Here is a 20,031-nt window from a genome sequence, read left to right as displayed (position 1 = left end):
CTAATGCCTTCTCAAAGCCAATTGCTGGTTAACAAGAATTTCATTTCGTGTGGCCTTCTGATCAAGGAAATGGAAGGATTTATATAGACAGGTTGTGTGCATATGGCAACAAAACAACACTTTTGGCACTTAAAACAATATTTGTCGTTGAAGTCAAATGTTTTTGTTCATTATATGTTGGGGTATGGAACATGCAGTTGAACCTTGATTTTCTGCGAGGCTCTACATATTGGCCAACTTGGTCAGATGTCAACACTTCCAAACAGTGTGAAAATTTCATGCTTTGTGACCCATACTGCAGGATTCCAGCCATAGCTCCCACGGGACAAAGTGTAAAACCTTCAAGTCAGAGAAGGTGTAAGGCTGGGAGATGCCTACATGTATGACCTACTTTCAAAGCCAGACCAACACCCCCTTTAAACAACCCCCCCCCCCCCCAATGGAATTTACTGTATATTCACCATTTGACCACATCAAATGCACTTGGCACTTCTATGTGTCTGCATGAGAATCTGCAAAATATGTTTGAGACCTTGTCAACGTATTCAGCAAATGTCCAAAGGGCTTTTATTTTGTACCTTGGGCAAGGACAAGAACACCCGGGGGAAGGCAAAGCAGCTTTTGGTTGTACTGTATTGTCAAGGTTCACCTGAGTCAGTCCCTTAATACAAACGAATTGGATTTCCTGAACAGAGAAACCTTCAAATTGGCTTTATTGTCATTAGGAATTTCTAAAGGGTAATTAGTGAAAGTCAAGTGCAGAAGAGAATGAAAGCGGACTATTTTTCTTTCTGCTTATGATAAATACATTGAAAGTCTGAGGGAGACGTTTAAAAGTCTTTTCATAGTAAGAGCATGCAGCCCTTGAGGTGTTCTTGTTTTTCTTCGATATAAGCATGGCAATGGAAGCGGGTGGCATAGACGAACATACATGGAGGCATACTTTAAGGCATGCAAGTGCAAGATCATTGACACGTTTTTCACACCATTTCATTTTCGGGTATGTCCTCAACAAAAACACTACCAGTAGATCCTTCACAATTGTAAAGGTGAAGCAATGTAAAAATGTAAAAAGGTAGCAGATTTGGTCTGATATCCACAGCAATTAGTGTTATCAGCTTACATTACCCACTCCCCATTACAACTGTAAATACTCATATCACAGATCAGCCATTGGGAGTCCATCCTGAGCTTCACTCCCCCTTTAACCTCAATAAGGTGCAAAAACCTTGGTGGTCAAGATGTGAGGAGTCAAGCATGCAAAAAATCTCCAGCTAACTGAAGGAATATGGAAAGCTTTCCAACTTCGTGTATTTGTACAGCTGTTAAAACTCAGTGACATGAATGGAATACGATCAAGGGTCTTTTTGATCGGAGACATGTCAGAAGCATTGTACAGCAATAAACCAGGGCAAAGGAATTTCTCAACAAGTTGTCAAAGGAATTTGATACAAGTAAGAAGCCCTTGAAGGCAAACTTGAAATAAGTTGAAACAACTTGAAACAGGATTCAATTAATTAGATTGAACTTTAATCCCACTAAATTTTAAAGTTCTGACAGAACTAAATGTAGCTGGATTCAATTCGGGACATCTGGATTGACCCAAAAAATGGCAGAGAATATCAAGATGGACAGTCATCTGGATTCTGGAAAATTTGGGAAGGCCAGAAAATTCTACCGGAATTTGCCAAAATTGCCTGTTGGAAATCGGGCCAATATATGGTTTACTTTAGACAACTTCACCAATCCCTGCTCGACTGCTCATTTTCTCTCATTGACGATCGATCGTGTCTCTTGAATACAATCAGTAGGGGTACATATCATCATAACAGGGGAGGGCACCACACAGGGGAGGGCACCACACAACTTCCTCAACTCAAACGTCATCAACAATACAACTGGGTCTCAGCATTATCTTATCCAGAAATTCCCATACACCTGCAAGGTCTCGAATAGACAGACACTGAACCTACATTTAACAATATCCAAGAACTATTTTGATTTGCCTGAAGACTTATGACAACAGAAGATTAGTTCATGACAATGAGATGATATTCCTCCAGGGGGATGAGAAGGTGTAAAAGTTCATCTTGGATTCATGGTCAATATCACAAACAGAAAAGGTCCAGGGAAATGGTGAACTTGTGAGCTTGACACTAGCTCCAGGGTAGGAATTGATAAGACAGTTTCAATAGATGATCACATGATAGGTGTGAAAGTTCACCTTCATCTCCAGTAACAAAGGATTGCTTTGTTCGACCGAAGCGCTATTAGGTATGCCAATGATTCTCGTGTACATTCCTCATTTTATCAGATTTTGCAGATTTGATCACTTCAACAGTTTATTAAAATCATTTTGCAGGTTAATAGATTAACGAACCACTGTAAACAAAACTGACTGCACCATTTGAAGCAGCCACGGAGATTCACATACCCAACATATTCTCGAATTTTGCACAACCGACCAATGAGCCATCTGCCCTTACCATGGTCTAGCCATACATGAAAAGACAAAACATGATAAGGAAATGTTAAGGAGCACAACAACCTATCGGACAACCATGCCATTCTATTTTGAAGAATGCAACAATCAAGGAAAGTCAATATTGTCATATCATCTCAATGAGATGTTATAACTTTCTTGTCAACTTGTTAACCATTCGACAATAGCAATCTCATTTGAAGAGCATTGATATATGACTGGAAGTCCTCCATGGCAACATGTAACTTTATTTGATGATATTTCATTAAATATGAACAAGACAAGACCATCTCAAGTCAATAGAAGACACTTGTATGGTACATGCCCCATGTCCCGCTTGCTGGGATGCACTATACATATTCAATATCTTAGGAGTTTCACCCGTTTTTGCAAGGTAGAAAAGGAGCTCAGTAAAAGACAGATCCTGATCGTATCGTCGAATGATGAGCACATGCTTATACCCAAACTGTTGGTGGGCAAATTCTTCGGCAAAATTGAATTTACTGAAGATAGAAATCTCACAAGGGTGTTTTGACCATGTAAGCTGACCCAGCTATTCAAGGCCAATATTGATGACCAACATGAGATTGTTCTTACTAAAATAGGCCATCTTTTCAGCTAAATATTAGTTTAATTATTCCTATCAAATACTGGGAATACAATGTCCACATGAAGTATCCTAAAACCAATCTATACGGAAGAATCTCTCCAAGGTCATATCAGATTTTAGGACAACAGAGCACTCCATCAGTCATGTCTTTGGATAAACAAAGAACGTGAAGCAGAAACGGGTGTGAAAGGAAAACCTTTTACAACCACACAGGGCTACCAACAACCAGTCTGACAGCAAACCTCCCAAATAGAAGGACACCTCTTAAAACGACACATCCCTTTCATTGAATCAAATGAAGTTTCTTCAGGACTATCAATACCAGACTAACACCAATAGGGAAATAGCCTCTCCAACTATACCTATCTCTCTGTAATTCCCTTTGATCTCGCCCATCACTCAATTTTGAAAGTTCAGGACCTTTCCAATTTAAATCTGATTAGGTACTTAAGAATACCCAAGGGTTCAATGATGAAGAGACAATGCCACAATATGATATCTCTTCGTATTCTCAACACGTGACCTCTCAATTTCAAAATCCCTTTCCTGACTGGTGGCGCATGCTTTAATATAAGGATCCTGAAATAAAATCTTGATAAGCCACCCTTTCAATTCACTCACAATCAAAGTTGGACCCCAGACTGGACAAGTTCATTATATTGAGTACTCTATTACAATTTATCACAAAATGCAACCACCAAATAATGTCGTTTTGGAGGTGCTATTTTTAAGACTACCAAGCTAAGCAAACCTCAGTGGATGTTTGAATTGAAACCTAAACCCTTGACAAGTCTCGACCAACAGCACAGTTCACAAAGTTCAATACCGGGGACCCTTCTGACCCTTCTCACAGTTGGCTGGGTATTGGGCCCAGGCAATGGGCCACAGATTGATCAGGAGCCATAGATGTCCGACAGTAACAGCACAACTTGACAGATTTTAAAGGAAACTAGATTGAAAAGTTCATCTACACCACAGTGACCAAGTCATCTAGGATTTTTCCCACATTGCACATGTTCCAGCCAAATTAATCAAAATAGTGGCAATAAAACTTCTAACGTCTTCCGACAATTTATCTCTCGTAACCAATGATGGTATCCCTTTAATAACCCCTTAAAGGTCTGGTCTACCCCAGATTTCTCCAGTCACGATTGAAACACATTTGAAAATGTCCAGTTCTTGTGACACTATCTGATAAAAGAGTTCAATAGGCGCTCATTGCCAAACATGGGCCTTGGCTCCTGTCGGTCCCTTTCAAGAATGACAGTTGGAAATTATAGTAAATTCTCAATGATGGCTATCTTGACGGGTCAAAGAGGAGTTAAGGGTTCACCAGGAAGGTTAAGTAGAGAATTTCCATAAATATTGTCATGATCACAGGTCATGGGATCATTCCTACTTAGATTGCTATTGTTGTCTTTTTAAAGTTTCTTGGAAATTGTCAAAATGTCAGTAATTTTCTCATTGTCATTAACTGAATACGAAAAAGTCTAATTTAAAAGCCTTTATACCAAGAACAGTTCTTGGCAGAGATGTTCTATCCCAAACTATTTCGAATGCTACATTGCGTGCCCTCCACCTATGAGACCTCAAAACTGTCAGAAATATTTACTGGTTTACATTGACAAATTCTAGACTTGAAGGTAGCCTACCATGATACCATAATAGGTGGTGAGAAGGGGGTCTTCAATTGATGTTTGTTTTTTCCATTTGGGCGACCGAAAACCAAAGGCTCTCCCATATCAACAGAAACTCAAACCAAAAAAGAAAAGTATTGTTAGCTGCTGTGATCCAGAACAGACTTCCTTTCAGGTTGACTTGATGGAAAGAACTCCCATCAAAACCTGTTATATCCATGACAAACTAAAACAATGCCATTTCCTTATCTACCATTAAAGGACACTTACGCCTAATGATGCCTATGAATTATAAGTGGAAATCACACCAAGTGGTCCATTCCATTTCCAACTCAGTAGCCCTTTTGTTCAAACCGTTCATTAGCAATATACTTATAGCCAGACCTCAGACAGGGATGGAGCCACAGTGAGAAGGATTGCATTAATTGAACACTGTGTCAGGAAGAATTCCATCAAGGTTAGACAGACAAAATTTGACAGAGAACCGGGCATTAGCTAAACAAAGACCTTTTCTTTGTGCAACCCCTGAACTATTATGGTTAAGATACTTTTTAAATATCGTACATTAATAGATTTTGAAGAAAACATTATCAAATTTGAATTAAATAAGTCAGACAAGAAATTGGTCAATAATGTTGCATATTCTAGTCAGAAATATTATAATCACTGATAACATGTAAAGGACTTCAAAGTGGAATTAAATGAAATTTTAATTTGCTGACAAGGTGCACTTGGTCACCATACATGTAGCACGTCATTGGATAAGAGCAGGATTTAGATAAACGCCATTGAAATTAATTTCTAAGCGTATTTGATTTGTCAATCAGTAGAATATAATCCCAAATATCATGTTAACTGAGACAAGTAAAAATGGGAAATTCCTTGATTAAACTGAGATAGCAAAGTTGACCCCACACTTCAATCACATACCAAAACTAGTGTTCGTAATGGAGAGGGTGACCTCTACGGAAGTTCCACTGTAATTGTAATTATCAAGAAGCCCATTCTTTTGTAATAAGCCAGGATCACCATAAATATCAACCAAAAGTGATTGGAGAGCGGAAACTTCAAACCGCTTCCCACCTACGTTTGAGTCATAAACACACACTGCAATATAAAAATATTTATGCAAAAGATAATCCACATAGAAAACAACAACAAATTTCACTCCATCTTTGACATGTTAGGGAGATTTATAATCCAGAATACATCTCTGGCAACGATCAAAAATATTTTTTAGCAAAACCAAGTACATGCACATTCTTTTCCAAAGAAAAGAGTCAAAAGGGATGGGTACATTAAACTTCCACCCAGTATGAGGCGATTGATCAGGCACAGTATACTAGATCTTTTTTTTGTGCAAAAATATCAAATATCTTGAACAATGAAAGTTTTTTTTTCCGTAACACTCAGTATAGAATTCCTGAAATCCCACAACAGCTCTATCCTGATCCCCAATAACAAATCTTAGTTGATTTTTTACAAGTCCGAGGTAATAAAGCATGAATGTTAGATCGAAAGTTAAGACTCGAATAGGGAGATTTGTATCAATGTTTCCACTGGGACGCCTTCTGTGGGACGGCAATCCAAAAATTAGACAAACCTTACCCAATGTGTCAAAAAGAAACGCAAGTGGTTATTTAAAATTATTTAGGATTACCAAGTGGTCTAGGCACAAGAATTTCCCTTCCTTATTTAGTTTTGAGTCTAAATATCATGGCTCATGTCTTTCCAGTCATGATCTTAGATAGGTATCTAATTGAGAAACGAAAGAAACAATATTATGATGGCCAGGATCGATTCGAATCAATGTAACATGCCTGAGACATACCAAAAAGTTTTTCCTGAAAAAAAGAATATTTTATTTTCAGAAAGTTCAAATTGAGATCACTGGATAAGTTGAATACTTGAAACATCATCGGTAATGAAGGACTGGTTTTAAAAGTGGGAGGTATTCACCAACCTAAAGGAATTCTTATTAAGCACTGGTATTAACACAAGTATTCATCCTGATCCTTTTAGTGTACTAAATTCACATGACTTGTTGTCATTTAGTCAGGGTAGTATGTCTCAAGGAACTCTTGAAAGTAATTCATGCAGAAGTCCAAGACTATTATTGGACAAAAACATGCCATTCTACATACTGTAGGTCTAATAATAAACTGTGCTTTTTTTCTCATCCACACAGGGACTATTTTAGTACTAGTAATATTCTTCTGAAGACATTCTCCTGTATAAGCTTCATTACTGGTATACAAGGACTTTTTACAAAGACAACACTACCGGTAAATGAAAAAGCCATCCGACGATGCAAAGGCATCCGATCCAAAAAGTGTTTTTCCAGGATGAAATAACTGAAAAATATTGATGAGCATGATGATTATATACTCCCTAAAGGAGAGCCATGAATTACCTACAGTATTTATAGTAACGTTCATCAAATCGGCAGTGTGCTTCCATAAGGGCAATAAAATAATGATATCTCCCTGGAGCCACACTTCTGCGTTCAATCGGAAATGTGAATCATTAAAAGTACATAGCAAAAATATAATGTATACAATGACAGAGTGGTTTTTAAGGTCAGTCAAACAATAACCATAATGCTTCAAGATGTTTGATAAAATCTTATCAAATCGAATTATTAAAATCTTCCCCTGAATCAAATGTACAGCGCTATAATTCGTGCCTCATTAAAAGGTCAATGGAGAATATAGGCCTATATTTCGGCAATTGAAATGTATTTTCTCACTGTAACTTTTACGTGATTTCAAGGTTTGACTATTGATATGAATTTCAACATTTTAAGGCCTACGCCGTCGAAATTGGAAATATAGATTTGAAAATTTTTTAATTGAATAAATATCAACTGAAAACAAATTTCAAAAATATTGTTGTGTAGGCAGATATACAAATACATAAATGCCAAGTTTCAGCACATTTGCATGCATGATAACTGGTAGGCCTACAGCAACATCAGTAAATATTACAGAGATACAAGAATTCAAGTAAGGAAGGTAAATGTGCTATAAGGGTATATTCTCAAATAACTTAACTGAGTCATAACTCATCATAGATATAAGTCTTGGTTCCACTACAGGGTTTAGATCCGTTTCTATCGCATCCGCATCAGGTCCGAACTTAGCTTAGTCCGGACAACGAATGTGGTGCAGTTCGACTACAGGATTGGTAATTTAACAGGTACGGCTACAGGCGGCGCCACTCTATAGAGATATATGTGGATTGGAGATAAGGAAATACATCAACACAGTACTCAAAATGAAGGCAACACCAACCAGCTGGGACAGTAGGCTGATCTCGAAATCATCAAAACACGAGGAGCAACGCAAGTTCATCCCCATCAATGGCCACTTATCTCAAAATAGATCGCGACCAACAGAAATAACTCCACGCTGCCTTGTACGAATTGGAAATGTGGTCTTTGGCATTTTTCAGGAGGAGCCGTAGTGCGGCTTGAGTCTGACTAGCCATCATGAGGTTGCTGGTTCAATCTCCACTGTTGACGTTGGTCACTTTGCCTGACATGTCTTACTGCGCCCAGGTGTAAATGGGTACCAGTCGGAACATGATAAGATTGCAGCACTGCACTGATTAAGCAGCTCATCTGAGTTCTACAAAATGGTTTCAAGACACATGTAGACATGGGTTAAAGTGTAACGGCAGACAATAGCCTCAGCTGCCATTGTTGCTATCACTCATTCATCCTGAGGAACTTTATAGGGATTCGCTCTCCTGCGTGCAGCAAACATTAAACCCTGAATACCTTAAGGATGTCACTCATTTGGCCATAAACCCAAAACTTTGATATTAAACTCCCTCTCACCCACCCCCGAAACAAATCTTCAGTGGAGAAACCACAAGAGTTAAAAAACAGACAAACAGCGGAAGGTCAGGATCTCAAACCTCAGAGTAAGGCTCAAACTAATTGTCTGTCCTGACACATCAGTTGCATCATAAGCAGTTGAGACTCTTTCACGTCTGATTTCAGGCAATAAATGTTGATGAATCTGTCACAATCCACAGCAAGGAGTCTCCACTTCAAAATTCCTCATCTTTTGTGGCCAAACTGTCCCAAGAAAAGGGTCCATAATAAATTCTGTCTAATAACCATCAATGCACACCACCCACCATCATCTCAAACATTCAGCGCCACTGTCAATGTAACATTGCTTTCTAGAAGTTCTTCCACTGAACACATTACGTTTCTTGACAGGTTACCTCCTAGTCCTATTTCATGCTGTTCTTGTCAGGCTGCAGCAAAGTAGTAATTGCAACATTGACTATATTCTTACTTTCTCATTGTCAAGTAGCAGATGTGACTGGATACAGTTATTTCTGTTAACCTGATTACCTCCAACAATTAAACTTAAAATGAGGTGTAATTTTTTATTTTCAGTATACAAGGACACAGCCTCTGGCCCAATTATCAAGAATTTGAACAATTGCTTGAACAAAGAATCTGGTAGTCATTTTTACCAGCATATATACAGCAAAAGTGCTGAGAGAAGTATGATATACCCAAGTGCAAAAAGGACATCTTCACAATTATAATAATTCAGGAATGTTTCAGTCAAAGAGAAAGGGTTGAGCAGGAAAATATGTCAAGTCGTATGTAGAAAGCTTGGTCACTCAAAAGATCGAGATAAGGGCATTTGACATACATTGAATCATGCCAACTGTCCTCCAAGTACAATACAAATAGCACCCGATAGACTAAATCCCTCTTTTACTGAGTGACCCCTAAATCCCATGCCCCTCCACCAAATTTAGCCGAAATGCATGTCTGCACAGCGTGGGTCTTCTCTCTCACTCTTATCCATAAATTAAAAATAAAACTCAATGACCCCGATAGAATCTTAAGTGTAAAGGGCAAGTTTAATGCGATAAATGAAGCGATATCTTTGAATCGAACATCATTGTTAATTTGGTGTTGAATTCGTTCCCAAAGGGTTTTGACTTCCACACGACCATCCATTTATAATGACCAAACTTCTACGGCTCAAGGCTGACACCATGTTCCACTTTCAGAGCCAGGCTAAGGTTTTTCATATTCGTAAGCTCACATTTCATGAGTAGTTTATGTCACTGCCATGTCTATCCGAGCTAGCTGTAAGACTGAGAGGCCAGGAAACACTGAAAACCTTTTTTGTCATTGGCAACATCATCATTTAATCATCACTTTGACAAGACATGACAGTCTCCTTCCGTTTGAAGAATGTATAGGAAGCTTTATTCACCACTGCACAAATCAAGGTTTGTTAAAACATAACTTTGACAAGTCATTTTATGAACCTGTGGCTGAAAGACGTGAGATTTTTGTAAGACAACTTAGCTCATCAATTTTAAGGTCAATCAACAATCAAGAAACACTTACAATGTAGTAAAAAAAGCAAAACTAAACAGTACTCACCGCAATCTCTATGCCATTGAACAAACAGGAACCTGCAATTAAAGTAAGAAAAGGTTTCAATAAAAGGTTTGGTTGGACTACCTGACTTGGGAAAACAGCTTGTTTCTACCCACTTAAGCATGTAAAGAGCAATCTTGAAAAACTCGCAATTTCAGCATTTCACCGTCACTCAAAGGGTCTATAATACTTGTGATTCAGCTTTTGAATGTTTCAGAATTTGTTTTTCATCTAATGGTTAATAATAAACACATCTCTGAGTGTTTTGGTGTAGATTATACAACAATCAGCAAACTTATCAGTAATTATCAGAAATTCGGAACCAGAAATCAACATTAAGTTTTTTCATTTGTCATCCTTATGACTTCTATGACATGGTCAAGAGATAATTGCCTTGATAGCAGGAAATTAGATAAAATATTGATCATGATAATTTTGCTTTGTTGACCATAAATAGGATTGTCTCCCCTTCAAAGGTCAGAGGTTAATAGTCTGTGAGCATGGCCCATTTTTATCATCATTCATTCAGATTTGTCATTGGAGCAGTAACTACTGCAGTCACTGCAGTGCTTGGCTTACAGACAGGGATCATGGCGATCTTCTTTATTTCAGATCCAAAACATGACAGTGAAAATTTTTATAAAAACTGCTTCTCTACACATAGGCTACAAGACCACGGTACAAGACATACTGGACGAACTGAGCAAGACATGTAATTTACTTTTTGATATAATCTTTCAACAATCCATGAGGACCATTGATGAATCTTCAAAGGCTCTTCAGGGTGCCAGCTTGACCTGTACATGTATGTACACATGGCCATTCTGTCAGATATCATGTGAAAGGAATAGAGCAGTCACACAGTCCTGCAAATCTGTGACCTAACTCTCATCAAAAACAGATAAGGGGAGGTATGAATTTTTGTTTAAAGCAGAGATTAGAGAAGAATGTTTAATCAGCTATTGTTCAGAAAGACTAGCACTTTTGTTCTAATTCTGAGATGGGGTTTTTGAAAATTAACTCTACATAACTGTTGCACAAATGAGATATTGTTTTTTTGTATTTTTGAAGAAAAAAATCAGTGTAGTTCCCATCTTTGAGTTCAGTTTTTTTAGAGAAAATGGAAAAAGATAGATAATAAAATGCAAAAAGTTTTCCGGACACAATTTACATAATGCAGCTCAGTTAGGCAGCATGTTTGCCAACAAAATTACACAAGCAGTAGCTAGATGTGTGATGGGCTGCAAGGTACCCAAGAATGAATGTGATGGTCAACATTTTTCTAGTGCAGCAACTGTGGTATAATGTCAATGGGTCTGAATAATGACACTTCAGTATTGGTCATTGTCAAAACATTTCAAACGTTCTGTCAAAAGGGTTTCCTTTTATATTCTGTTTCCCCTTCGGCCATTGCAATTAGGCAGTCCATGATAAATTCTAGGTTTCGGTACTATACATCAGGTTAAACACATTTCCTTAAATTTCATATTCAACCAGCTTTACACAATGAGAAGACAACGTTTTATTAATTATTCATCTGGAGAGCTTCATAATACAGTGGAACCTCCCTTAGCAGACATCTCTCTATTAGAGACACCCTCTCTATTAAGGAAACTTGTTTTGGTCCCAAATTGGTTGTTACCATTCAATTTGGACCTCTCTAATCAGGACACCTTTCTATTAAGGACAGCACTTGTCAGTCCCGAGGTTGTCCTTAATAGAGAGGTTCTACTGTAGTTAGCTTTTCCTTAGGGGATGCTCACAATCCCATCCCAAGTTTTGAAGTCATTTAGTCATGTATTCCCAAAATAATCTAGAGAAAACAGATTCATGACAATATAGTTGCACGTCCTGGACCTGAACCGAATATTCTACTACACACAGCCTAAGTGAGGAATTCCGGTTGACCATGGGGGTGACGCTAATGGATGAATAAAGGAACTTCTCTTACAAGACCAACCTTACATTGGGGGAGGACCCATGTGACAAAAATGTGTATTGATTCACACCAACAAGTTTAAAATTGTGTTCCCTTGATACCGGAGTCATCTTTTGAAACAAGTAGCACTAACTATGATTCATGAATGAGTGACTAAAGATTCTTTGATGATCAAAAACTTTCTTTTACATCTTACTTTTTTATGATTTCATATTATTTATGACTGATGTAAGAAAGAGCAGACAATGACCAGAAGTTGTCACCTGAGATGTGTTTCAAGGCAAACACAGGAATCCAGATAAAGAATTTAAAAGAAGTGTAGGAAATATCTCTTTTTATGTCTATTTTAGACAGGCATTAATCTGAAGTGCAGCAGAGGTGACAACTTCTCTGACTTTTTATCACAAAATTATATTTGTTTTATCAACAATCTTTGAAACAAGAACCACATTGTTTTTATAGCAAATATTTTAAGTACAGGAACAACACCATACACTCCTTTTGGAATAGAGGTTAAAGGATGTCCAAATGACAACAAAATACAGCCATTTGGAAATGGTTATAATGCTTATTGAACAATTTTTCTGCAAAATGGTGATACCACCAATTAAAGCGAAGCAGTTAATTGAAAATAACTAAAGGTTAACTAAGCATTTAAATGCTGAAAAACTTGCAAATTCTAATAATATTCAATATCATAAATCAAACAACTCAATCCTTTAAAAAGAAATTAAATGATACATTTTACTTACCATATACATGGAATGGTAGAAATCCACTAACTATCCCAAAGATGAGGAAGGCATTCATATCAAGAGCTCTGCCTATCAATACCATGTACAAATCCCAACAACATTATCCAAGAATGTATTCCATATAATATGACCTCTATGATAGGCACTTAATTGGTTAAGCCATGCCAGGCCTAAGCAAAGTCACAAGTTCTCATCATAGGTACATGTATCACTCCTGGTCCTTTTATCTGCAAGAAGAAAGTGAAATTTCTGAGAATTTGCTATCTATAGCAATCTTGTAATGGCAAAATGTAATTTGAAATAGTAAAGATAACCAAGGAATTAGATTGTGTTCCATATAAAGTTGGAATCCTTACTCTAGCTTTAAAATAAAGGCAAAATAAAACAATTCAACATTTTTAGGCCTGATTCATAGTAGGGCCTTTTCAGAAACTCTGAACTGTACACTGTCCATACTAACCAGACTCGTCTGTTACTGGAAGATTTAGAATTACAAAACTGCTCTACAGACCTCTTTATAATTGGTACTGAAGGTGAGATGATGATGTTTAAAAATGGACCCCAAAGCAGCCTTACATTCTAGTCATTAATATATACTTATACATGGCATAATCAACTGCGAAATACAACAGACACCTCTTGCTATCGATGCCTGGCTGTAGCCTTTGGTAAAACACTTTACCATTAAGTTTATATTGCGACTAGCTTTATAGTGTTGCCCTTCTGTTAATACGCAAAAAGCTCATGGTCAGCAAGGTAACACTACGGGCTATGCTAATAACACCTAAACCTACCCAGCGCATGCCGCTGCCTGATAGCAGACAACTATAATAACTAAAAACCCCATAACACCGACTATCCGTGCCTTACTTCACCGCGCGCCTTATACGACAAAAACTTCCTAAAGATTTCTTGCAAACATACACCGACGATCCCAGTAAAAGTTTCACTGAGTTAATATTTGGTTAGTCCTCTACATGACAGAGCACGATATCACAATTTAAATCGGAGATAATTAGAGGAAAATGAAGTAATTACCTGCAGGACACACGAAAAGCGACTTGTCTTAGCAGACCACCTTCGATCAGGGAGCAGCAATTATATCATTGCCCCGACACCAAATTAGACTGTGCTACCCACTGTTGTCAATGATTGGAACTGAATAGCAGGAGGTTGCGTGGGTCTCCAATATTTAATAATTAGGTGGTGTGGTGGTTTCTTTTGAAAGTGGTCTTAGTCATTCTGTGAGCTATTTGCCACATATTACAAACCTTCCAACATTTTGCATTTGTCCATTGACTCCAGTCCAAGTCCAATATCACCGGGCAGTGCCACAACTATGAATCAGTAGACCAGCCTCGTCCTTCCTCAAGAGATGAATAGGAATACGAAATGGACTACCACAAGAGTCTTTCTAGGAGCCCAATAACGAGCTCGGTCACACCCTATTCAGGCAGGCAAAGACAACACCACAAATCTGTCATGCACACATCATATGTCACAACCTTGCATTGTCTTCGGAGATAAAGACTTGATGACAACTATCAGTCATTCACACAAGTCACAACCTTGTCTTCGGAGATAAAGACTTGAGGACAACTATCAGTCATTCACACAAGTCACAACCTTGTCTTCGGAGATAAAGACTTGAGGACCACTATCAGTCATTAACACATGTCACAACCTTGTCTTCGGAGATAAAGACTTGATGACAACTATCAGTCATTCACACAAGTCACAACCTTGTCTTCGGAGATAAAGACTTGATGACAACAATCAGTCATACACACACGTCACAACCTTGTCTTCGGAGATAAAGACTTGATGACAACAATCAGTCATACACACATGTCACAACCTTGTCTTCGGAGATAAAGACTTGATGACAACTATCAGTCATACACACATGTCACAACCTTGTCTTCGGAGAAAAAGACTGACCACAGTTTAGTGCTTCATGCATTCCAGTCACAACTGACATATCCTCTGCTTGGTTGTCACCACTGTCCTATCACAAATATTAGATGTCTCATTGTAGATGGGTCGAACTTCAGCAGGACAGTACCGAACTTGCAGGCTACTTTCTGTATGATCTCATCCGTTTCAGCCTGCATCTAAAACCCAAATAAAGTCTGTCCTTCCATCCCAACATTCCTTCATATGAAGTGACACTCCTGACCTCCTAATTACCACATGGATCTAAATCAACCCCACGGCCACCAATTAGAAGTGCATTGTCTGTAATTATCATCATGCCATGGCTCCTGATGTTTGTGCACTGTCATAAAAGTACCTCACTGCTTTATTACTGGGTCACCCGCAAGTCAGATAGGACTTTTAGGCCATGGGCCAGATCAACTAAAGGGTGGTTTAGTTTTTGAGTTCGCGTCAACATTTAGGGGCAGAGAAAATATGCTGTTATAGTGACAGGTAAGGGGGTGCTTACTTCACCAGAAAAAAAAGTTCCCACAAAAATAGTTGTGGCGACTGCTAGATTCGTAACGGTCATATTGTGCTTTATTCCGGTAAAACATTATAATGAGAAATCCCATCATATCATTGGGGTATAAAAATGTATGGATTTTTGTCCGTTAGATCAGCTGTAATGTGTTTCACACTATGACTAACAATAAAACAATAACAATAAAAAACAGTAATTGCACAGATGTGATGAGATCATTTCAGAGGCTTTATATACCCATCATAACACGGGTAATAAAAATTGTCTGGAAGCAATTAATTAGCCATTCTGACTGAATGAACTGCCATTAATACCCCTTCTATGTATTCGGCAGAAAGATTATCGGGAAAGCGTTTTGCTAATGATCAATCTGGTACGCCAAGAGGTTGAGGTTGACAAGTGCACACTGCCATTGCAAACCAGACCATTCTTTAGTCCAATGGCCATTATGGGGTGTACCAAAAAAACAATTGAGTTATGTGAAAGTTTCCTTTCATCAGAGAAAAGAAAGAAGAAAATTTCAAGATCTCAATTTTTTCAGTAAATATTTATTAAAGTATCTGGAAGCCTCAACCAACATTCAAAGCAGAACCTTTGCTTATTTAGAATATAGATATCATATATCAATACATAGAAGAAAACAACTTTATCCCTTTGCAAAAGACAAATCTACAATCTTTATCCAATTAATTTGGATTTTTTCATTTCAATAAAATATACCCATCTCCACCAAAAATATATATAACATGCATGTTGTTAAATCTCTCCTCCTTTAATTGAAACCTTGAGTATGAAAAGGTAAGCAGTTCAATGTCACAACCATCACCAGAAAGAGGAATGTCTTTAGACTAGAAATACATCCAAAAGTAAATGCGTAGAAAAAGCGTGCTCTTTTTAACAATTCTATGGTAAAGCATAACAAATCTCTGGACAGCTCAACATACAGCCAATATGCAGTAATCCTTCTAGATGCAAACATCCTCTTGACTTGATGTCAAAAATATAAGGATTGACAAAAGTGTCCTTACGTTGGTTACAAAGTCCTTCGACATGATAATACTGGAAACACCAGGAAGGAATGAGTTAGAAACAACAGTCATGTCTGTCAACATTGAGTGTGATTAAGGCACAGAGAGGAAACAGTACATTATATACATGCAAGTACACCGCATTGATCCCTGCAAATAATACATGTGACAATTAAAATTGTCTCCAAAGGCAACATAATTATGGAAGACTAGAGTTCAAAGCAGTTCATTATATGTCAAGTGGACCAGCAAACCTTAGCTTTCTGTACTGTCATACAGTAGAATTTGTACAGAAATAAGACAACGTTCTAGCAACAGAAAAATCAAGGAAGCAACAATGCTGTCAAAAATAAATACAATCAAAATATTCAAATGCTTAGCAAAAGCATACTCAAATTAGCAATTAGCTGGAAGAAATTGTATCCCAGCACCAATCATTCAAATGCCCAAAAAGCAATACACTACATTTTTACAAAGAATCGATATAGACTTTTTGCTTGGAATGTTCTATCACACCTTTTTGAGAACCTCAATAAGTCATTGCATGTGAGATGGTGACTCAAAACGTACTCATGAAGGTAAAGACACTCGATGGAAGCAATTCACTCTATTTCTCCATAATGCCAGCTACATTATTCAAACTGTCAGTAAGTTTAAAACTACCTGGGTTTGACTTTAATACTTCACTCTATTGCTCCATAATGCCAGCTACATTATTCAAACTGTCAGTAAGTTTAAAACTACCTGGGTTTGACTTTAATACAAACCAACATGTACAATGCAGACATGTTACTTAGCATACAGTGTAGGTTGAACACAGCTCACTACGATCACGTCAACAGAAAAATTTAACTAACAGAATATTGCACAAATATTAATGTATCTACATTACAAAAAAATTGCCAATCTCTTTGGAATTTGAACATGTCATCAACTCAGGATGAACTAAATGTACATATGTCTGTATTTTTGTCAAAACTAATTTTATTACCTTGTCATACATTGCACATGTAGCACATGGCAATGAACTTTTTAAAAGTCATACAAATGTAAATTGTATTTGTACTGTAAGCTGTACTGGCTGATGTGCAATACATGTACACAAAAAACACTCCTCAAAACTTCTTCTTTTTATTGGGTTATGAATTATTATTGCACATTTCTCGGAACCACCAAAATGTCAAATACGCCTAATTAGTTTATACCCTGATTTAACTATGTGTCTAGCGCTCTTTCAACGCCATCTCTAACCAATCATCTTCAAACCCATCAGAAGTGTCGCTGAAGTTATCCTCGTCTTGGAGAAGTTTCTGATACCTCACTCTTGTACGTTTTGGCAAGCATCTGTTCATAATGGCAAAAAACACACCCCACACAAAGGAAATAATGCATGCTCCCTGGTAGACAATGGGGAGACCAAAAGTGTCATAGACATAGCCAGAGATCATAGCTCCAGCAGCATAGCCAAGTCCATAATACAACGCTTGAAGTACTGTAGCAACACCTCGACCAGTCCTTGGGTTGATGTTGAAGTCATGGTAAGATAGGAGGGCCATCCAGATCCCTGCACCACTGAAACCACTCAGGACTTCAATCCCAACAAGAGCCCACGGTGTCCACAGGAATGAAAAATAGAGCAAGCGAATGCTTAGGCAGAGAATTCCAATACATATTGCGTATCCACTACCAATTTTCAGTATGAATCTGTGCCCGAAGAGAAGGAAGATGAACTCGGACAGTGCCCCAACACAGAATCCTGTCCCCATTTGTATCTCACTGCCTCCGATGTCCTGAACTCGCCAGAACAGAAAACAATTGATGCTAGCGTACACAAAACCGACAACAATTGCTGTCAACATGAACATACCACTACGGCAATCACTGCAGAGGACTTTCAGCCGACTCTTTGCAGCACGCTTCCTTGGTTTTTCTGTATCGTAAATCGGATAGAATAAGGCAGTGAAGAACGCCATCGCCATCAGTGCGGCAAAGACATAGAAATGAATCATGAAATGATTTATCTGGAATTTCAAGAGGCAGTCAGTGTTATCGACGACTGCGGCCACAGCAATGGCATAGATTACATAAGCTGCGCTGGCCCATGTACGATGCTGACCATACTTCTCCAAATCGTCGATATTATCTAACAAGTCAAACCAAGCATCATCGGCAATTCGTTCAACTGGAGACGACAGCAGCTCCCCGATGAGGATAATCACGAGGACGATGATGAATGTCCGATACTTCAGTGCATAAAGTTCATCCTTCCATGCATACAACTTTGATGTAATTGACGTTCCAATACTGTGGAATGTATCGGAAACATCTCGCTTAATTCGCCTTCGCGTGTTTGCTTCTGATGGTGTACCAGCTGATGAGGAATTTTGAGCACTGTGTTTAGTTGTGTTACTCGGCTGTCCTGGCTGAGGAGTTAACTTGGAAGGAGATAAAGTGGTAGTGCCACCCTGCAAAGTAGTTCTTGATGGAGTAATGGTTGACACGGTAGGCAATTCAGCAGTTAGTGGCAGTGTACCAGTACCGTTGTTGGGCATTTCAGTCGTATGAGCAACCAGAGTTGTTGTAAAAGGAAGACCTGTTCCATTTGTAGCTTTGTTGATTATTGTTGAATTATTGTGGTGACAGAACATTAGAGACTCATCCTTGTCTACAGGAGGAACTAACGTCAGTCCCAAGTTAACTGCAATGAGTAGAAACACACTGAAGAGTAGAACACTGCGCCGCCTCTCAAATCTTGCCGCGCAGTTTCCCCATGCTGGTGTGGTCCACATGGCCATCAATGCCTTGCTGCCACATAGTATCCCTGTCTGAGTAGCACTCAGCCCAAGGAGGCGGAAATACAGAGTCAGGAAAGGAAATAGTGAGGCCTTGGCAGCAGCCACAAAGAAGAAGAAAATATTTGTAGTACGTCTTGACTTGTAGACATCGACAGTTCTATCACCAGCCATCTTCTTGCGTAGATTTACTTTACGGCCCATAGAACTTTCACTGCAACCCACTTTTAGTTTAAAGAGTCACTCATCTTTTCGGACCTCAGTTTGAACACAATCTCCACCCTAAAAAAGATAAGAAAAGGGCAGTGTCAGTGATATTTCCTGATTCCTTCCTGATAAGACACTTAAGAACTTCGGTTCCGGATATAACTGACCAATCAGCTATTAACAGAGCCAGCCAATGACGTAAATCATCAATGACAATATGCACATCCGGGACCGAAAATCCTTAAAAAGTGTCATATTGCATGTATTGTGTACTAGAAGAGGAATATTTGGTCTTCAATTAGCCACTTAACTCACAGCATCCCTGTGAAGTGAGCAAGGAAGGAATACCCAGATCTCTGAATCTTGCAACCAGGTTTTATTTTTTGGAACACCCTGACTAAGAAAAGTGAAAACTGTAATTTTGGGAAGTTTCATGCCGATTTTATTCACAATACATAGTGATAACCTGCCCAAAACTTTACATAATCAAAACATAAGTACTGCTGAATGTTTATATCCAAAGAAATTGGAATATAAGTGAGCAAAATTGTAGAAAAATTACAAAAATAACCTGAAATTTGACAAACCGCAAGCCACGACGTCATTTTTCACCGCTTGGCGATAGGCCTACTTCTAAATTGACTCACATAAATTCTCAAAATATAACAGTTGATAGAAACATTAAGTGAAATTTT

General features: G+C 38.3%; 2 protein-coding genes across 2 annotated transcripts in view; both read right to left on the bottom strand.

The window, feature by feature from the left end:
* The window catches only part of LOC135486596 (extracellular matrix organizing protein FRAS1-like), a 42,597-nt gene extending 28,647 nt beyond the window's left edge, over positions 1-13,950 (bottom strand). Inside the window, exons 1-3 of the mRNA XM_064769564.1 lie at positions 13,887-13,950; positions 12,846-13,075; positions 10,158-10,189 (exon numbers count right to left, since the gene is read on the bottom strand). Of these exons, the coding sequence (XP_064625634.1) occupies positions 10,158-10,189; positions 12,846-12,930 (117 nt within the window). The 5' untranslated portion in view covers positions 12,931-13,075; positions 13,887-13,950. The remainder of the gene's footprint in view (positions 1-10,157; positions 10,190-12,845; positions 13,076-13,886) is intronic.
* A 1,905-nt stretch (positions 13,951-15,855) lies between these two features.
* On the bottom strand, positions 15,856-19,947 carry LOC135491737 (major facilitator superfamily domain-containing protein 6-like protein B). The gene is made up of 2 exons (XM_064777842.1): positions 19,908-19,947; positions 15,856-19,411 (listed from the first exon to the last, which is right to left on the bottom strand). The coding sequence occupies exon 2, from the start codon at positions 19,331-19,333 to the stop codon at positions 17,561-17,563; it is 1,773 nt and encodes a 590-aa protein (XP_064633912.1). The 5' UTR covers positions 19,334-19,411; positions 19,908-19,947; the 3' UTR covers positions 15,856-17,560.
* Positions 19,948-20,031: the final 84 nt, after the last annotated feature.

Source organism: Lineus longissimus, chromosome 1, assembly GCF_910592395.1.
Source record: "Lineus longissimus chromosome 1, tnLinLong1.2, whole genome shotgun sequence".
Lineage (NCBI taxonomy): Eukaryota > Metazoa > Nemertea > Pilidiophora > Heteronemertea > Lineidae > Lineus > Lineus longissimus.
Note: the sequence above shows the minus strand (reverse complement) of the source record. Positions and strands in the feature narration are given on the sequence as shown.